This window comes from Rattus norvegicus, chromosome 20, assembly GCF_021556685.1.
Source record: "Rattus norvegicus strain SHRSP/BbbUtx chromosome 20, alternate assembly SHRSP_T2T, whole genome shotgun sequence".
NCBI lineage: Eukaryota > Metazoa > Chordata > Mammalia > Rodentia > Muridae > Rattus > Rattus norvegicus.
In genome coordinates this window covers 5,601,766-5,617,547 of record NC_141553.1, presented here as the reverse complement: position 1 = coordinate 5,617,547, position 15,782 = coordinate 5,601,766, and the positions used below count along the sequence as shown (strand labels likewise).

Here is a 15,782-nt window from a genome sequence, read left to right as displayed (position 1 = left end):
GTCTCTGCTCAAATTATGGCTTATCACCCCTCCTTTCATTTCAGGGTGACCCCGGGCCCCCCGGGGCCCCAGGGAAGGATGGCCCCGCTGGTCTGAGAGGCTTCCCAGGAGAGCGAGGCCTCCCGGGCACTGCTGTGAGTATAACCCTGAAAGCCTATGGATACAGCTCACTATCGGATCCCCTTGATATGACACCCCGCTTTCTCTCACTGAGCCTACATCTTCCCAAAGCCCACACTTCCCGTGTCTTCTGGGGGCCCATGCCTGTGAAGTCTCACTCACCCCTCACCCTAAATCTGGTTCCTAGGGCGGACCTGGCTTGAAGGGAAATGAAGGCCCAGCTGGCCCTCCTGGCCCTGCAGTAAGTCTGGGGCTCTTGAGAGGCAGGCGCTGGGCGGGAACCAGAAAAGGGGATGTGAGGGAAGATTCGGGCAGGTTGTGGCAGGGGCCGTGGGCCTAGGCATGAGGACATTTGGGGTGAGTCGGGGTCCATTCGACTTCCTGTTGTCCTGAGATCTATGGTCAGGGGTCCTGGGGTCCCCTGCCGGGAGGGTCTGAGTCCATCTCTCCCTCAGGGCTCTCCTGGCGAGCGAGGTGCAGCAGGATCAGGGGGCCCCATTGGTCCCCCTGGACGTCCAGGCCCACAGGGTCCCCCTGGGGCAGCAGGAGAGAAAGGCGTGCCGGTGAGCCTGGGAGCTGTGAGCTGAGGGGTGGTGGCTCCCGAGGTGTTTTGTGGGGTGGGGGGCTTGAAGGCTGCGTCCCAGCCATAACCTCTCCCATTGCCTTGTGCAGGGTGAGAAAGGCCCTATTGGTCCCACGGGTCGTGACGGGGTGCAGGGCCCTGTGGGGCTTCCTGGTCCCGCGGGACCCCCAGGCGTGGCAGGAGAGGATGGAGACAAGGTGAGGGGACCCAAACCCACAGATGTGTCCGGTGCTGACCTCCTGACCTCTGTCTAATTTGCATATCTCCTAACTCATCTACCTCATCGCCTTCCCCTGCAGGGTGAGGTGGGCGACCCTGGGCAGAAGGGAACCAAAGGAAACAAGGGTGAGCATGTAAGTGTCTATGACCCTGACCCTTGATCTCCTGGCCTTTAACCTCCCCCTCCCTTGTGCTCACTGCCCTGCCCCACCCCCACCCACCCCGGCATTTCTGACTTCTCTTTTCTTCCTAGGGCCCTCCTGGCCCTCCTGGTCCCATCGGTCCTGTGGGGCAGCCTGGAGCTGCGGTGAGTGTCTCTGGGTTTCCACAGAGCCCCAGCCCTGCGGGTTTATAGCTGGAGGACGGCCAACCCCTGACCTACCACTGCACCCTTGTCCCTGCTCCAGGGAGCCGACGGCGAGCCCGGAGCCCGCGGACCCCAGGGACACTTTGGAGCCAAAGGTGACGAAGGAACAAGAGGGTTCAATGGGCCCCCTGGACCCATCGGCCTACAGGTGAGCAGGGCTGGGTACAGGGCCTGAGAGGTGGGGCTCAGGGTGAGCCTATGAGGGGGGAACAGAGGACCAGCTGTGGCTGCAGGGAGAGGGACAAGGGCTGATCACCTGGGTCTCTGCTTCCTGTTCCTGCCCAGGGCCTGCCAGGACCTTTTGGGGAAAAGGGAGAAACAGGAGACGTGGGGCCTATGGTGAGTGTGACCCTCTCCTGCCCAAGCCCCCGGCCACCCAGTCATTCCCCAACTTGCCGCTCCACTGCAGACCTCCCAGACCTCACCATCTGCCCATCTCTGCTCACCCACCCTGCTCACCCTTAGCCCCTCCTCTCCCTCCCTTCCCCGTCCTGATGCATTCGTGCCCCACCCATACAGGGACCCCCTGGCCCCCCAGGACCTCGAGGCCCTGCTGGACCCAATGGTGCTGATGTGAGTCAATGCATCCTCTTCCCTACCTGCTGTGCTCTCAGCCAGGCCTCCGCACCCCCGAATAATGACTCTTTTTCCTCTTCCAGGGCCCACAAGGTCCCCCTGGAGGTGTCGGAAACTTGGGTCCCCCTGGAGAGAAGGTAACTAGAGAGGGGTGAAGGTTCCAGTCTTGAAGGGGTGAGGGTTAGATTTTTGCCTGTTCTTGGCTGAGATGTGGGACCATCAGGATTCAGGAGGAAACTCGGACACTCATCTGTTTGTAGGGTGAACCAGGGGAGTCGGGGTCTCCAGGAGTCCAGGGTGAGCCGGGCGTCAAGGTAAGTGACAACTCTGAGGCCTTGCTCTCTAACCCCATTGTCCTTCTCTGTCTCGTTCTGGGATCTCTCCTTGCTGATGGAGCCAAGCCACCATTTCCTCGAAGGGAGGAGGGGTCAGGACTCCCTCTTGGCCTGACTCTGACTGTCCCTTTGTCATTAAGTGACTGAGGGGTGGCTGAGGCTGCCTGGAGAGTGGGGACCAGCTCTTTGACATCAAGACCCCTCCACTCGCTCTGCAGGGTCCACGTGGAGAGCGTGGTGAGAAAGGAGAGTCTGGGCAGGCAGGAGAGGCTGGACCACCAGGGCCCAAAGGCCCTACAGGCGATGACGGCCCCAAGGGGAACCCTGTGAGTTTGGGGGCTAAAGGGGGAGCTCTGGGAATGGGAGACCCTGGAATACTGGGGTTTGTGGGCATCGGCACTGTAGGACATGGGGGCCCAAGGATGGGGTGATGGCTGGGAGGGAGGTTGTGGAAGTGTGGTCTCCTGGGGCAGAGTGCGGGGGAAGTGAGGGATGAGGCAGGGAAGAGGGGTGCAGGAGATCCTCTTCCAAATGTGAGGAGGAGAGTGTGCATGTGTCCGTGGGCCCTTAGGGAGCTGGGGTGCTGACTTTGTTCTCCCTCTGGATTAGGGTCCCGTTGGCTTTCCTGGGGACCCTGGCCCCCCCGGAGAAGCTGGCCCAAGGGTAAGTCTTATCCAGGGAGGGGGAGAGGTTAAGATGGTGGTGCTTCGTCGGTCTGCCTCTGTGTGGTAGGTGGGCCTGGGTCTCGAGGAGCCAGGGTTCGGCAGGGTGACTCTGCAGATGGCAGGAGCAGATCCTCGCTGGGGACCCTCCTCTGACTTTCTCTCACTCCTTCAGGGCCAGGATGGTGCTAAGGGAAGCCAAGGCGAGGATGGCGAGCCGGGACAGCCTGTGAGTGAGCAGCAGCCCCTCTCTTCCCCTGTACCTGCTCCCAGAGGTCTCTTGACTGAGGCCTACTCACTCTCTTCATGCCTTCCCTCCCTAGGGATCTCCCGGCCCCACCGGGGAGAACGGGCCCCCTGGACCTCTTGGAAAGCGGGTAGGTTGATCCAGCTGCCCGTCCGTGGGTTGGGTGGGCAGAGGTGAGGCAGGTGATGGCAGGGAGCTGCTGGTGTCTGGTTATCTTTGGCTGGGGTGTGGTATACGTAGCCGGCCATCTTTGCTGTGGTTGGCACCTTGGGTGTTTTTGTCCCCGGGCTTTGATCTGGGTTAACTTACTATCAAGGTAGACTCAAGATGCGGGGCCCAAGCTCTTAGTTTGCGGAGCAAGCAGTGGGATGGGGGAAAGTGGCCCAGTGCCTCTTCACCACAGGCAGTGAGGTTCTGTTTAAACAGTGGGTGTGTTCGCTCCTGTCCTCACCATCTGTCAATGGTCCTCTGTGTGTGTGTCCATATGTGTGCATGTTTGTGTGTGCATAAGCATGTGCATGTGTATGCATGCTTGTGTGTGTGCGTGCATAAGTGTGTGCATAAGCGTGTGTGTACATGTGTGTGCATGCTTCTGTGTGCACATGCGTGTACATAAGTGGGTGTGCGTGTGTATGCATGCACGTGTGTGTGCAAGGATGGGAGGGGGCTGAGTTGAGTTGGGCTGGCTACCATCTTATCATCCCCTCCCTCCCCTCTCTTCTTCAGGGACCCGCTGGCACTCCTGGTCCGGAGGGACGACAAGGAGAGAAGGGAGCCAAGGTGACGGAGAGGCCACCCTGGGTGCTGGGACTTAGCCCACATCCTCCCCAGATGTCTTCCCGATGCCCACCTCTTCTGTGTTGAGCCCTCTGCCCATGCTTCTGAGCCCCAACCTTTCCACCTTATACCTCCTCTGCCTTTGAGGACAAGTTCTTTCTGTGTGTTTCAGGGGGACCCTGGTGCTGTGGGGGCCCCAGGAAAGACGGGCCCTGTGGGCCCTGCAGGCCCAGCAGGGAAGCCTGGCCCCGATGGTCTTCGAGGGCTCCCTGGCTCAGTGGTGAGTTGCAGTGTGAAGGATCTGGGAGGAGGGTGCCAGCCATGGGCGGTGTGTAATGTAGCGACAATCCTCACGACCCCGGGGTGTTCTTTCTAACCTATAGGGTCAGCAAGGCCGCCCTGGAGCCACAGGCCAGGCTGGGCCCCCAGGTCCTGTGGTAAGTGACTGGCTATGTGGGTGGGTGGGTGGGTCCCCCAGACTGGCTAGAGTGAGGGAGGGAATAGAAGGTGAACTTGGATCCACCTCTGAAGGAGAGTGGCTTCCTGTCTCCCCACAGGGACCCCCAGGGCTTCCTGGCCTCCGGGGTGATGCTGGCGCCAAGGGGGAGAAGGTAAGAGAAGATACGGGGTCACACGCCTCAGCCCCAGATCCCACGGGGATGCCCAGTGCCCACTTTTCTGCTCTGGGCCTCCAGTGCCCAGACCTTGGGTTCTTACTCATGGGACCATTCCCGGCTGACGCTTCCTCCAGAGCCCGTGTCTGTCTCCCTTTCTTCTTGCCCTACTTCATCTGAGTACATTCTCCTAGCATCCCTGTGGCCGCTTTCCCCCTTATCCAGGGTCATCCAGGCCTCATCGGACTGATTGGGCCGACCGGAGAGCAAGGCGAGAAGGGTGACCGTGGCCTTCCTGGCCCTCAGGGCTCACCTGGACAAAAGGGAGAGACGGTGGGTACAGGATGGACGTGGCTCAGAGATGTCTGGGGTGGGGTGGGGATAGGAACTGTCCTGTGGAGTGGGGAATTGAGGGACCCAGCCTCTCCCTATGCTGTTCTAGGGTATCCCAGGAGCATCTGGTCCTATCGGTCCTGGAGGACCTCCTGGCCTGCCTGTAAGTACGCCACCTTCTCCTCCTGATCCCGTAAGCTCACTGCAGATGCTCTGTCCAGTCCTGGGTGTCCCTCAGTTCTCCCTTCCCTACGTCTCTGTGCTGCTCCCGCACTCCTGACTTCGTCCTGTACCCTGTGCTGAGCTGACCCCTTCTGTTCACTTACAGGGACCGTCCGGCCCCAAAGGAGCTAAAGGAGCCACAGTGAGTGACCTATTAGCCTTCACTTAGGCCCTCCCAGAGCTGGCCCTAACTAACCCTGTCTCCTCAGGGCAACCCCACACACTCCTGTCTCAATGGGGGATCCCTCGTTTCTGCCAAGAGACCAGTTTGACCCTTTGTGACTTCGAGCCTATGCTTGACCTCCTGACTTTATTAATTCCTTTGTTAGGGCCCCGCTGGACCCAAAGGAGAGAAAGGTGTTCAGGGCCCTCCAGGACACCCGGTGAGTGAGGAGCGGCAACCAACCGGGCTCTGGCTGTAAGCACTCCATTGGGCCTACCCTTTACTCTGACAGGGACCTCACTGTACCCTCTCTGTCCCCACCCAGGGTCCCCCGGGCGAGGTGATCCAGCCACTGCCCATCCAGATGCCCAAGAAGACCCGGCGCTCTGTGGACGGAAGCAAACTGATGCAGGATGAGGAGGCCACACCCACTGGCGGTGCCCCGGGCAGTCCTGCAGGACTGGAGGAGATCTTCGGTTCACTGGACTCTCTGCGGGAGGAGATCGAACAGATGAGGAGGCCTACAGGGACCCAGGACAGCCCTGCCCGCACCTGCCAGGACTTGAAGCTGTGCCACCCAGAGCTTCCCGATGGTCAGCACCAGCCTCAGGCCGGGGCACTGCAAAGTGGCGGCTGGGAGTTGGGATCTTAGTGAAGGTGCTGGGGTTCGGTGAAGGGCTTCAGCGTCCTAGCAGCTGACAGGACTCCCAGTATACACACACACACACACACACACACACACACACTCACTCATTCACACACACACTCACTCACACTCACTCACACACACTCACTCACACATTCACACTCACACATTCACATACACGCACACACACTCACTCACACTCACACACACTCACACACACACTCACTCACACACACTCACACACACTCACACACTCACACACTCACACACACTCACACACACTCTCACACACTCACACACACACTCACACACACTCACTCACACACACACTCACTCACACACACTCACACACACTCACACACACTCTCACACACACACTCACACACACGCACACACACACACACTCACAGCGTGTGCACGTGCACCTGAATCCTCGGAGCAGCACAGACTCAGTACTGGTGATGCAGGTACCAGGCACAGGCTGGGGAGGGCTGCAAGGTGCTAATGTCTGAGGTAGGGTGGAGCTGTGAGTAGGAAAGCACTGGGGGACTGGGCTGTGGTTCCGGGGTGCTGAGGCAGAGCAAGGGAAGGAAGTCTGTAAATGGAGGAGTATTGGGATCGTGAGACCTCTGTGACCTTGACCTCCATGTTCCCCCTACAGGAGAGTACTGGGTTGACCCCAACCAGGGCTGTGCCCGGGACGCCTTCCGGGTGTTCTGCAACTTTACAGCAGGAGGGGAGACTTGTGTCACACCCAGGGATGACGTCACACAGGTGCGAGCTGTTGGCCCTCAGTCTGGCCACCCTTGTCCATCCTGTCCCTGTGACCTTTGCTGCTTCCGTCGTCCCAAGACCGCAGTTTGCCGGTCCTGACCCTGCCATTGCCACCCTTGTCTCTTGTTTCTCCCCAGTTCTCCTACGTGGACTCTGAAGGCTCCCCAGTGGGCGTGGTCCAGCTCACCTTCCTGCGGCTGCTCAGCGTCTCTGCCCACCAGGATGTTTCCTACCCTTGCTCTGGGGTATCCCAGGACGGTCCCCTGAAACTCCGAGGGGCCAATGAGGATGAGCTGAGCCCTGAGACCAGCCCTTACGTCAAGGAGTTCAGAGATGGCTGTCAGGTGGGGACCAGGAGTGCCGGGTGGGTGGCAGGTCCCAGAGTTGGGCTACAGGAAGATAGGGAGCCGCTTTCAACAGGGTGCCCAGGAACCAGAGGGAGGAGTACAACTTCCCAGGGCCAGATGCTCCTGTGGGGAGGGAACTTAAAGGGCTAAGGAGGAGGCTTCGAAAAATGGGAGTCAAGCTCATGTGGGCTCGTGTGTACACACACACTTGCCTTATGCGGAGTTATACAGGCTCTGGCAACTGGACATTCAGGTGCCCAGGAGAGGCACACAGAGGTTACAAACACACGCCTCTGAGAGCAGGTACACACTGATAAACTTACATCCAGAATCATCCACATACGGTCAAGATCCTCAGAGGAGAGTCAAGCCTGGGGCTGAGGTCAGGGGGCCATGCAGGGAGGCTTCACCGTGCTCACACATCTTCCTTTCCTGTCCCCCACTCCGTGAAGACCCAGCAAGGCCGGACGGTGTTAGAGGTGCGCACGCCTGTGCTGGAGCAGCTGCCCGTGCTGGATGCTTCCTTCTCAGACCTGGGGGCCCCTACAAGACGGGGAGGGGTGCTTCTGGGGCCTGTCTGCTTCATGGGCTAGGCCTGTCTCTGACCCTGTCGACCAAAACCAGGTCCACCTGGAGTCACACAGTGTGGATTCCATGCCACCTCTCCTAAGGATCCCTCATTGTCTAGGGGGCCTTGGGTCAGGGCACCTCAAGCCTCAAGTCAGGGGCAGCACCCAGGTGTGGGGTGAGCAGGGCGGGGGGTGCCAGGACAGCCCAGGGGAAGGGTGGTACCTGGGCCTCCAGCTCTCCCACTTATGACCCTTTAGAGAGCTGAGATCTTTATTTAAAACACTTCCCTGTCACCCGAAATACGTGGGAGAGAAAGGACACTGTGTATTTTGTATTTAAAAAAATAATTATATTAATTATTTAAAGAGTGGAAGAACAAAGTAACAAAGAAGATAAAAAGAGAAAATGCCCAAAATCCCAGCAGATATTGGGGACAGGTGCTGCAAGGGTGGGCCCGCACCACATCCTCCCTCAGGGTTTCCTTAGTGCCTGTGGGTGTGACTTCCTGGGATGAACCTCTCCTCTCCTTCCACCTGGGGCACTAAGAATGCTGGAACACACGGTCTCCCCTGCCTCAGGACTCCAGCCCTCTTGCCCCGTGGTGTAAGCTCCATGACACATCTGTCCCCTGAGAGTAATCTCTTGCTACTTAAGACCAGGCCGCTCCCCGAGGGGAGACCAGACCAGAGGGCTGTGCAGGACCTGCCTCTGGCAGGTTGTTGAGATACAGATGTTCTTCCCTGTGGCTCTGAGTCACTGTCCTGGCCACACCTCCTCTCACCTTCCCTGATCCTGGAAAGAAAGCTGTTGTCTAGCCTATGGCTAGAAGGGACTCCCAGGACCTCTCCAGCCCTGTGCCCACGTCCCTCCTGACTGACGGTTAAACAATGTGATTGTCTCCTCCTGGGTGTGTGCTGGTATTTTGTGTTATTATTTCAGGCTCCTCCAGGCTTCACACAGAGCTCCTGTCCCCCAAAAGGCTGGCTTCACCCTACACACAGTTTTCCAGCAGGTGCCAGGGTTTAAGCAGCCCAGGTGGCAAGAACAGACCCCCAAATGGGTGCCCCAGGGACATCATGCACAGGGCTCTGATCCAGTACAGGGCTGCTGCCTCTGGGGCTGGCGGTGTGAGCTTTGCCTCCTCCATGTTTCAAATACAGCTGCCCTCAGGTCTTCAAGGTTAGAAGGCTCTGATTGGTTCAGTCTCAACTCTACTGACTTCTGAGACTTCCACTTCTGCATCTCCTTCCCCAAGACACATTGTATCCCCAGGCTTGCAACATTGTCAAAAGTCAGAACCGAAGTCAGGCCTCCCACGGGCACATGATTTACAGATGTGTATAAGCATCTTTTTAATTCTCTGGTTTTTGTGTGTGCGTAGACTCCGATTTCTCTGCCGAAGGATGCTGACCTCCTTTCTTCCCATCGCCCTTCTCTGGCTTGCTCATTAGCTCAGGCCTGCTCTGGTCACCCCTCGAGGGCCTCCTGCTCTCTGGGGGCTTCCCATCTTCACAGCATTGCTTGCTGTCAATGCCAAGTGGAGGTTGAGAGTTACTCCAGGGCCTTATCCAACTGGGTCCCTCTTTACAGTGTGCCCAGTTCCTGTCTAGCCCAGGGGATGGGATGGCTGCATTTGCATTCAACACTCACCTCATCCCCAACACTTCCCTGTGGTGAGTCCCAGACTGCATCGCCTAGACAGTTCCTGCTGAAGGACAAAACCATGGGACTTCTTCGGACCCTACTCATCTTTGATCCCAGGAACCTCCCACTCCAGTACAGGTGCATACTCAGTGGAGGTAAAGACCTCACTGAGGGTGCAGACTCAGTGCAGGTGCAGACTCGGTGCAGGTGCAGACCACAGTGCAGGTGAAAACACCACTGTAGATGCGGACTCATTGCAGGTGTAGACTCAGTGCAGGTGAAGACTCAGTGCAGATGCAGAGTCAGTGCAGGTGGAGACTTAAGTGTGCAGGTGGTGACACCCCCCACTCCCATACATGTGCAGAGTCAGTGCAGGTGGAGACTCAGTGCAGGTGCAGGCGACAGTGCAGGTGCAGACCACAGTGTAGGTGCAGACCACAGTGCAGGTGCAGACCACAGTGCAGGTGCAGACCACAGTGTAGGTACATACTCAGTACAGGTGCAGACTCCGTGCAGGTGGAGAGTCAGTGCAGGTGGAGACCAAGTACAGGTGCAGACTACAGTTCAGGTACAGACTCAGTGCAGGTGGATACCAAGTACAGGTGTAGACTACAGTTCAGGTGCAGACTCAGTGCAGGTGGAGAGTCAGTGCAGGTGGAGAGTCAGTGCAGGTGCAGACTTAATGCCAGTAGAGACAGCACAGGTGGAGACCCCTCCTGCATCTGAGTGCCACAGTTCTGCCTTTCTCCCTGTCTGCTGTCTTCTACTTAAATTATCTTCTCCATTGCAAAGTAATCAGAATATAGTCCCAGCCTGGGCACATGGTGGTTCATGCCTTTAAACTCTGAGCACTGGGAGCCAGAGCCAGATCTCTGAGTCAAGTTCCATGACAGCCAGAGCTACACAGAGGCCCTGTCTCAAAAACAAACAACCCAGAATATTGCAGTCCCTACAATATCACTAAATCTTTTCCCCTCCTTCACCCATCAATTTCTTATTCCCTGTACCTCAACCCTTAAGGGGGCTGAAGTATGTCCAGTGTGTGTGTGTGTGTGTGTGTGTGTGTGTGTGTGTGTGTGTGCGCGCGCGCGCGCGTGCCATCTCAGCTTTTAGTAACGCTTTGGACAATCCTGTCTCTTTCCATGTTATAGTCCTGTCTAGAGAGAGACCTTCCCCTCCCCCTTCATTCCCAGCAGGGTTGGGCCAGAGCTGAGGTTTGGCTCTCACTGCAGCTGGTACTAAACCACAGAGGTCACCTCGAGAGCACAAAGGGGAGTGTCTCCAAAGGTCACTTTTGCTTTGAGCTCAGGCAGCTTTTCTCCATGGAAACAATGCCACACAGTTACTCAAATAACATTTATAGTTGGAGGTCAGGTCCCCAACCCACAAGAGGCTATTAAATTACTGTGCCAACCAACCTGATCGGACAGTTCACGAGCCACTCTGCCAAGTGGCAGCTGACTGGCAGCTCACAGCCCCTCCCTGCAGCAGCTTCTCCTTCCTCTCTAGGAACTTGGGGCTGGTCTCTCAGGCTGTGTGAGAGGAGTTGAAAGGCAGAGGTTCTGGGGTGGGGCCAGGGAATGTGGCTGCCTTGGCATGTAGGCAGGTGAGTGATGGCTTAGGGCAGAAGTCTCTCTTTGTGTGTGTGTGTGTGTGTGTGTGTGTGTGTGTGTGTGCACGTGTGTGAGTGTGTGTATGTGTGTGTGAGTATATGTGTGCACGTGTGTGAGTGTGTGTGCACGTGTGTGAGTGTGTGTGCGTGTGCGTGAGTGTGTGTATGTGTGTGAGTGTGCGTGAGTGTGTGTGCACGTGTGTGAGTGTGTGTATGTGCGTGTGAGTGTATGTGTGCACGTGTGTGTGTGTGTGTGTGTGTGTGCCAGGAAAGAAAGGAGCAGATGATCAAAGGCTTTGAGGCCCCACAGTGACTGGGACAGGATACCAGCTGCTATAGGAGGCAACAGTTCTAGAAAGATTTCAGTCTCCGAGTTTAGCTGAGACCTCAAATTAGAGGAATGCGTCCTTGACACCAGGACAGGCAAGACTAGGACAGAATTGTGGAGAGGATGACAACACAGCCACACAGCCCACCACCCTGTTGGTGGACTAGAGGAGGGGAAGGAGAAACAAGGAGGGGGGAGGGAAACAACCAAGGGGAAGTCCCCCAGCCTGTCACACCCTCGCAGCTGCTTCTTGGCTTGGGGTTTCTATGGGTTAAAAATAATCAAGTATATGCCTGCAAATCCAGACCCTAGGGAGGCTGAGGCAGGAGGATTGCTTAGCCTGAGCTGTGCAGTGAGTTAGAGACCAGTGTGGCTATTGTGAGAGGTCCTATCACAAACAAACAGAACAAAAACCGTGAAGAACACACTTGGGCCACTGTCCTGGGACAACTGGACCCTAGAAGGCTGTGGCCTTCCTTGATCTCTACCTGGGTTGGATCCACACACAGTTGCTGATGCACAGGGCCAGGCTAGGTGGCAATGGGTAGGAGAAGGAAGGGCGGGAGGAACAAGACTTGAAGCTGCCTCAGAAGGAAGTTTTTATGTGGTAGAGACCCAGGATGAAGGGTGTGGCCCCTGTTCCTGTGAGCCTGGTAGAGCAGCCCTATGTTGGTCACAGGCCACCTTCTTCCTGGAGGGCTTCTGAGAGCCTCTAGTCTGTTGAGGGGAGGAGATTCCTCCCAGCCTTGGATGCTCCTGAATGTCCTATTGGTATTAATTTTCTCATTGTCACAGCAGTTTCATGGGAAATGGCATTGTGCGCTGACTACTGTGTCTCTGGCCCTTTATTGTGTAGCATTCCAACTTGTAAGGAAGCTGATAAGGCTCAGGCTGATGTAAAGGGAGGGGAACATCCCATCCTGCAGGGAAACCCCTTAAAACTCAGGAGGTGAACAACTCAAAAGTTTCAGGAAGCTCCTGAAACCGACCAGATTCACTAGGTCTTTCCCATCCCAAGTACATATGAACAGAAAGAATTGCTGAGGAACACTGGGACCTGCTGAGCTCCTGGAGACAATCTCACTCCAAGTTTCCAGTTTCATGAGCCACTGCCCAAGCTGGAGTGCATTCTTGAGTGTAGCTGTCACTGATTCCTGTAAGTAATCCCACAACCATAGATTTAACTCCTCGGTGCCCCAAGTTGTGTTTTGTGGTGTTCTTTCTCTGGTCTGTGGTTGGTTCCTTATCTGAGGTGAGAAGGCATTTATTTATATCTCACTGGGAGTAGCATCACTCAACACCTTCAATGAAGCTCAGGGATACCTCCCTGAGCAGCCCAGATGCGGAAACAAACCAGGTCTTGGCCTCGGTGAAAAGCAACAGGTAGCCTGCTTTGGCAACTCCAGTGTGCAGCCTCAGCGTTTCATCTGTGAAGGGTTTGGAAGCCGCAAACACTCCAGCAAGTGCGTGGCTCCTGGTGACATGCTCTTGGGTGTGTCCATATCGCCCCCCGGAAATCAGGTGGAGGCCACCTGTTCTCCTTGAAGGTTTACCTCAGTCCAGTGGGAATTGCTTTTCTGTTCTTTTTAAATGGAGTCTGACCAAGCCAGCTCAGTCAGTCAACAGGGTCTCAAGGGAGGGAGGGAGGATTGAAAAGACAGAGATGATTAGACAAAACTGTAATGGGACTCCAGCCAGGGCTGAGGCAGAAGCAGCTTTAGCTTTCTCCAGCCTGCTTTTATATCATTCTAGGTACATGCAAAACACACGGTCAGTTCTTAGATCAAAGGCGACATAATCAAAGTAGCAAACAGGGAGATCCCACGAGAGAGTAATTCAGCAAAGCAGTATGCAAAGCCCCAGGTCACCGTTTCTGACAATCTTACCTGAGCCGACTTCCTCGTCCAAGCCCAGTGGTAAACGCCAAATTCCTAGAAGCGGCCCCAAAAGTTCTCAACAGGAGTTACACTTGATAGCTCAGGCTGGCATCAAACTCGTGGGTGGCTCTCCTGCTTCTGCCTCCCAAGTGTTGGGGATTACGGGTGTGAACTGATACGCCTGGCTTAGACTCTTAAGTATCAACCTTTTGTCTAAGATGGTTTGACGACGGTGTGAGGTGTCCCCAGACACTAGTGCTGCAACAGACTTAGAAGGAAGGGTCTTGGGATTCGCCTCATCCTGTGAGAGACCTGGGTTTCAGGCGAAGCTCCTCGACCTCAGAGGAGATGTTAAAGGAGACGCTGAAGTACAGAGAGGTGTGTTCTTATAAAGGGTGTATGTGTGTGTGTGCATGTGTGTGCATGTACGTGTGTGTGGTGTGTGCATGTACGTGTGCATGTGCGTGTGCATGGTGTGTGCGTGTGTGTGCATGTGTCTGTGCATGTGTGCATGTGTGTGTGCATGTGTGTGTGCGTGTGGTATGTGTGTGCATGTATGTGTGTGTGTGCATGTGTGTGTGCATGCGTGCTGAAGTGTGTGTGCACGTGTGAGTTTATGTGCACCGAGAGCATGCAGCTCACTGTGCAGGCCAGAGAGTGGAGCTCCTGGAGCAGCAGTTACAGGTGATTGTGATCTGCTTGACGCCAGTGCTAGGATTCAAACTGGGTCCTCTGCTAGAGCAGTAAGTGCTTTTAACCACCAAGCCATATTTCTCCAGCCCCAGGAACTGACTTCTTTGTCTTAGTGTTTCTATCCACTCCCTTTCTCACTGCTGCAGCCAGAACCCTAACAAGAAGCCACAGAAGGGAGGAGGGGTTTACTGTGGTCTTCAGTTCCAAGGGAATCGGTACATCATGGCGGAAGAGGCATGGCAGTAGCATGAGGCAGCTGTTCACACTGCCTCAGCGGTCATGAACTAGACAGTCAGGAAGATATGGCCAGCCCTCCTGTGATTCACTTCCTCCAGCAAGGCCCTATCTCCTACAGAAGAGAACTATCTTCTGTAGGGGCTCACATAACATAACGGCACCAGCTGGGGACTAAGTGTACAAATGGATGAGTCCATATGGGACACAGCCACACAGTGATTCTGTGGCATTCAATGGCTTTGGTGTCCACTGAACTAGGCAGTGTTTGATACTCTGACAGCTTGGGGCTCGCTTCTTCTGTAACTGTATGAGCTTGCTAATGGGTCTGTTATGCTTTGGGGATGTGATATCCCGGGAGCTAATGAGCCATGGAGAGACGCTTCACCTCTCCGGTTCTCCAGTTAAGCCCGAGTTCTCCAATTATTTCATTTGCCCAATTCTACAGCGTTGTCTTTGCAGATGGCCCCACAAAAGCCACTTAGACAGCCTTAGACAAAGATTATAAACTCAGCCTGCCCACTGTGGTCATTCGAGGCTTCGCCTATATTTAAATAATTTAAATTGCAAGGAGGTGATAGCTTCTGAACTCCCAACCTTCTAGCCATCAGACAGCAGATAGACATTTGACAGCGAGACTTCCTCTAGGGGCGGGGCTCTCAGTATTCTCTGATGGATGTGCCTGAGGTTATGGTTTGGATCCGGAATGCTCCCCTGGAGGCTCATGGGTTGATGGCTTGGTCCCTGATCTCCTATAGTTCGGAGGTGAGCAGTCACCAGACCTGGATTCGTCAGTGGATTCACCCGTTGATGGATTTCTTTAAAAAATATGTTTATTTATCATATGTATATGAGCACACTGTAGCTGTCTTCTGACACACCAGAAGAGGGCATCAGATCCCATTACAGATGGTTGTGAGCCACCATGTGGTGGCTGGGATTTGAACTCAGGACCTCTGGAGGAGCAGTCAGTGCTCTTAACCACTGAGCCATCTCTCCAGCCCTGGTGGACTCATTGATATTTGTATTTGTGTGTGCGGGAGGACAGAAGACTGCTTCAGATCCCTTGGAGTTGGAGTTAGAGGCAGCTGGCGGATGTCAGATGTGGACGCTGGGAACTGACCCGGGGACCTCTGGAATGTCAGCAAGTGCATATGAAACTGCTGTGCCGTCTCTCCAGCCTCTGTTGGTGGATCTGTAGTTGGGACCTGGAGGAGGATACCACGGGAGGTGTAACCTAGTTGGAGGAAGACAGGGGGTGAGGATATTCCCTTTACAGGGACAACTAGTTGCCAGGCCCCACTGTGTGTGTGTGTGTGTGTGTGTGTGTGTGTGTGTGTGTGTGTGTGAGATACAGATCTTGCCGAGATCAGGTCAGGGGCAGTATGGAGGGAAAACAAGCCACTGTAGTTGCTGGTACCTCCTCCTCTATGTCGCAGGACAGAGAAAGTAAGACGGGGTTCAGGAGCTGGAGAGATGGCTCAGTGGTTAAGAGCATTTGCAGCTCTTGCCAAGGACCCAGGTTCAGTTCCCAGCAACACATGGTAGCTCACAGCTGTCTGTAACTCCAGTTCTAGGGGAGCAGACGCCCTCTGCTGGCCTCAGCAGGCACTGGGCACACAGGCGATTCATCCTGCTCGCTCTCTGTCTCTATCTCTTTGTCTCTGTCTATGTCTCTCCTTCCCTCCCTCTATCTCTCATAAAATAGTCTTTGAAAAGACCAAGTGTTATCTTGACCAGGACAACTTACCTCAGCTCCCTTCCTCAGCCCCGCTCTTCCCCCACACCCCCTCGGGACTGAGAGGGAAGTTCAGGCTGAGACTTTCTGACCATGCTGAG

General features: G+C 55.5%; 2 protein-coding genes across 7 annotated transcripts in view; both read left to right on the top strand.

Annotated features, from left to right (window-relative positions):
• Wdr46 (WD repeat domain 46) overlaps positions 1–5,969 on the top strand; it is a gene marked incomplete at its 3' end in the record, with an annotated part of 127,752 nt that extends 121,783 nt beyond the window's left edge. Inside the window, 1 exon segment of the mRNA NM_212491.2 lies at positions 5,933–5,969.
• Col11a2 (collagen type XI alpha 2 chain) overlaps positions 1–8,458 on the top strand; it is a 28,489-nt gene extending 20,031 nt beyond the window's left edge. For 5 of the 6 annotated variants that reach the window (XM_087597048.1, XM_087597047.1, XM_087597046.1 and 2 more), the window contains 27 exon segments: positions 45–134; positions 308–361; positions 576–683; positions 793–900; positions 1,003–1,056; positions 1,176–1,229; positions 1,330–1,437; positions 1,575–1,628; positions 1,809–1,862; positions 1,949–2,002; positions 2,126–2,179; positions 2,419–2,526; positions 2,810–2,863; positions 3,038–3,091; positions 3,186–3,239; positions 3,836–3,889; positions 4,059–4,166; positions 4,270–4,323; positions 4,444–4,497; positions 4,726–4,833; positions 4,943–4,996; positions 5,162–5,197; positions 5,385–5,438; positions 5,544–5,811; positions 6,526–6,638; positions 6,776–6,982; positions 7,438–8,458. In XM_087597048.1, the coding sequence (XP_087453174.1) occupies positions 45–134; positions 308–361; positions 576–683; positions 793–900; positions 1,003–1,056; positions 1,176–1,229; positions 1,330–1,437; positions 1,575–1,628; positions 1,809–1,862; positions 1,949–2,002; positions 2,126–2,179; positions 2,419–2,526; positions 2,810–2,863; positions 3,038–3,091; positions 3,186–3,239; positions 3,836–3,889; positions 4,059–4,166; positions 4,270–4,323; positions 4,444–4,497; positions 4,726–4,833; positions 4,943–4,996; positions 5,162–5,197; positions 5,385–5,438; positions 5,544–5,811; positions 6,526–6,638; positions 6,776–6,982; positions 7,438–7,578 (2,313 nt within the window). In that variant the 3' untranslated portion in view covers positions 7,579–8,458. 6 annotated transcript variants of the gene reach the window in all.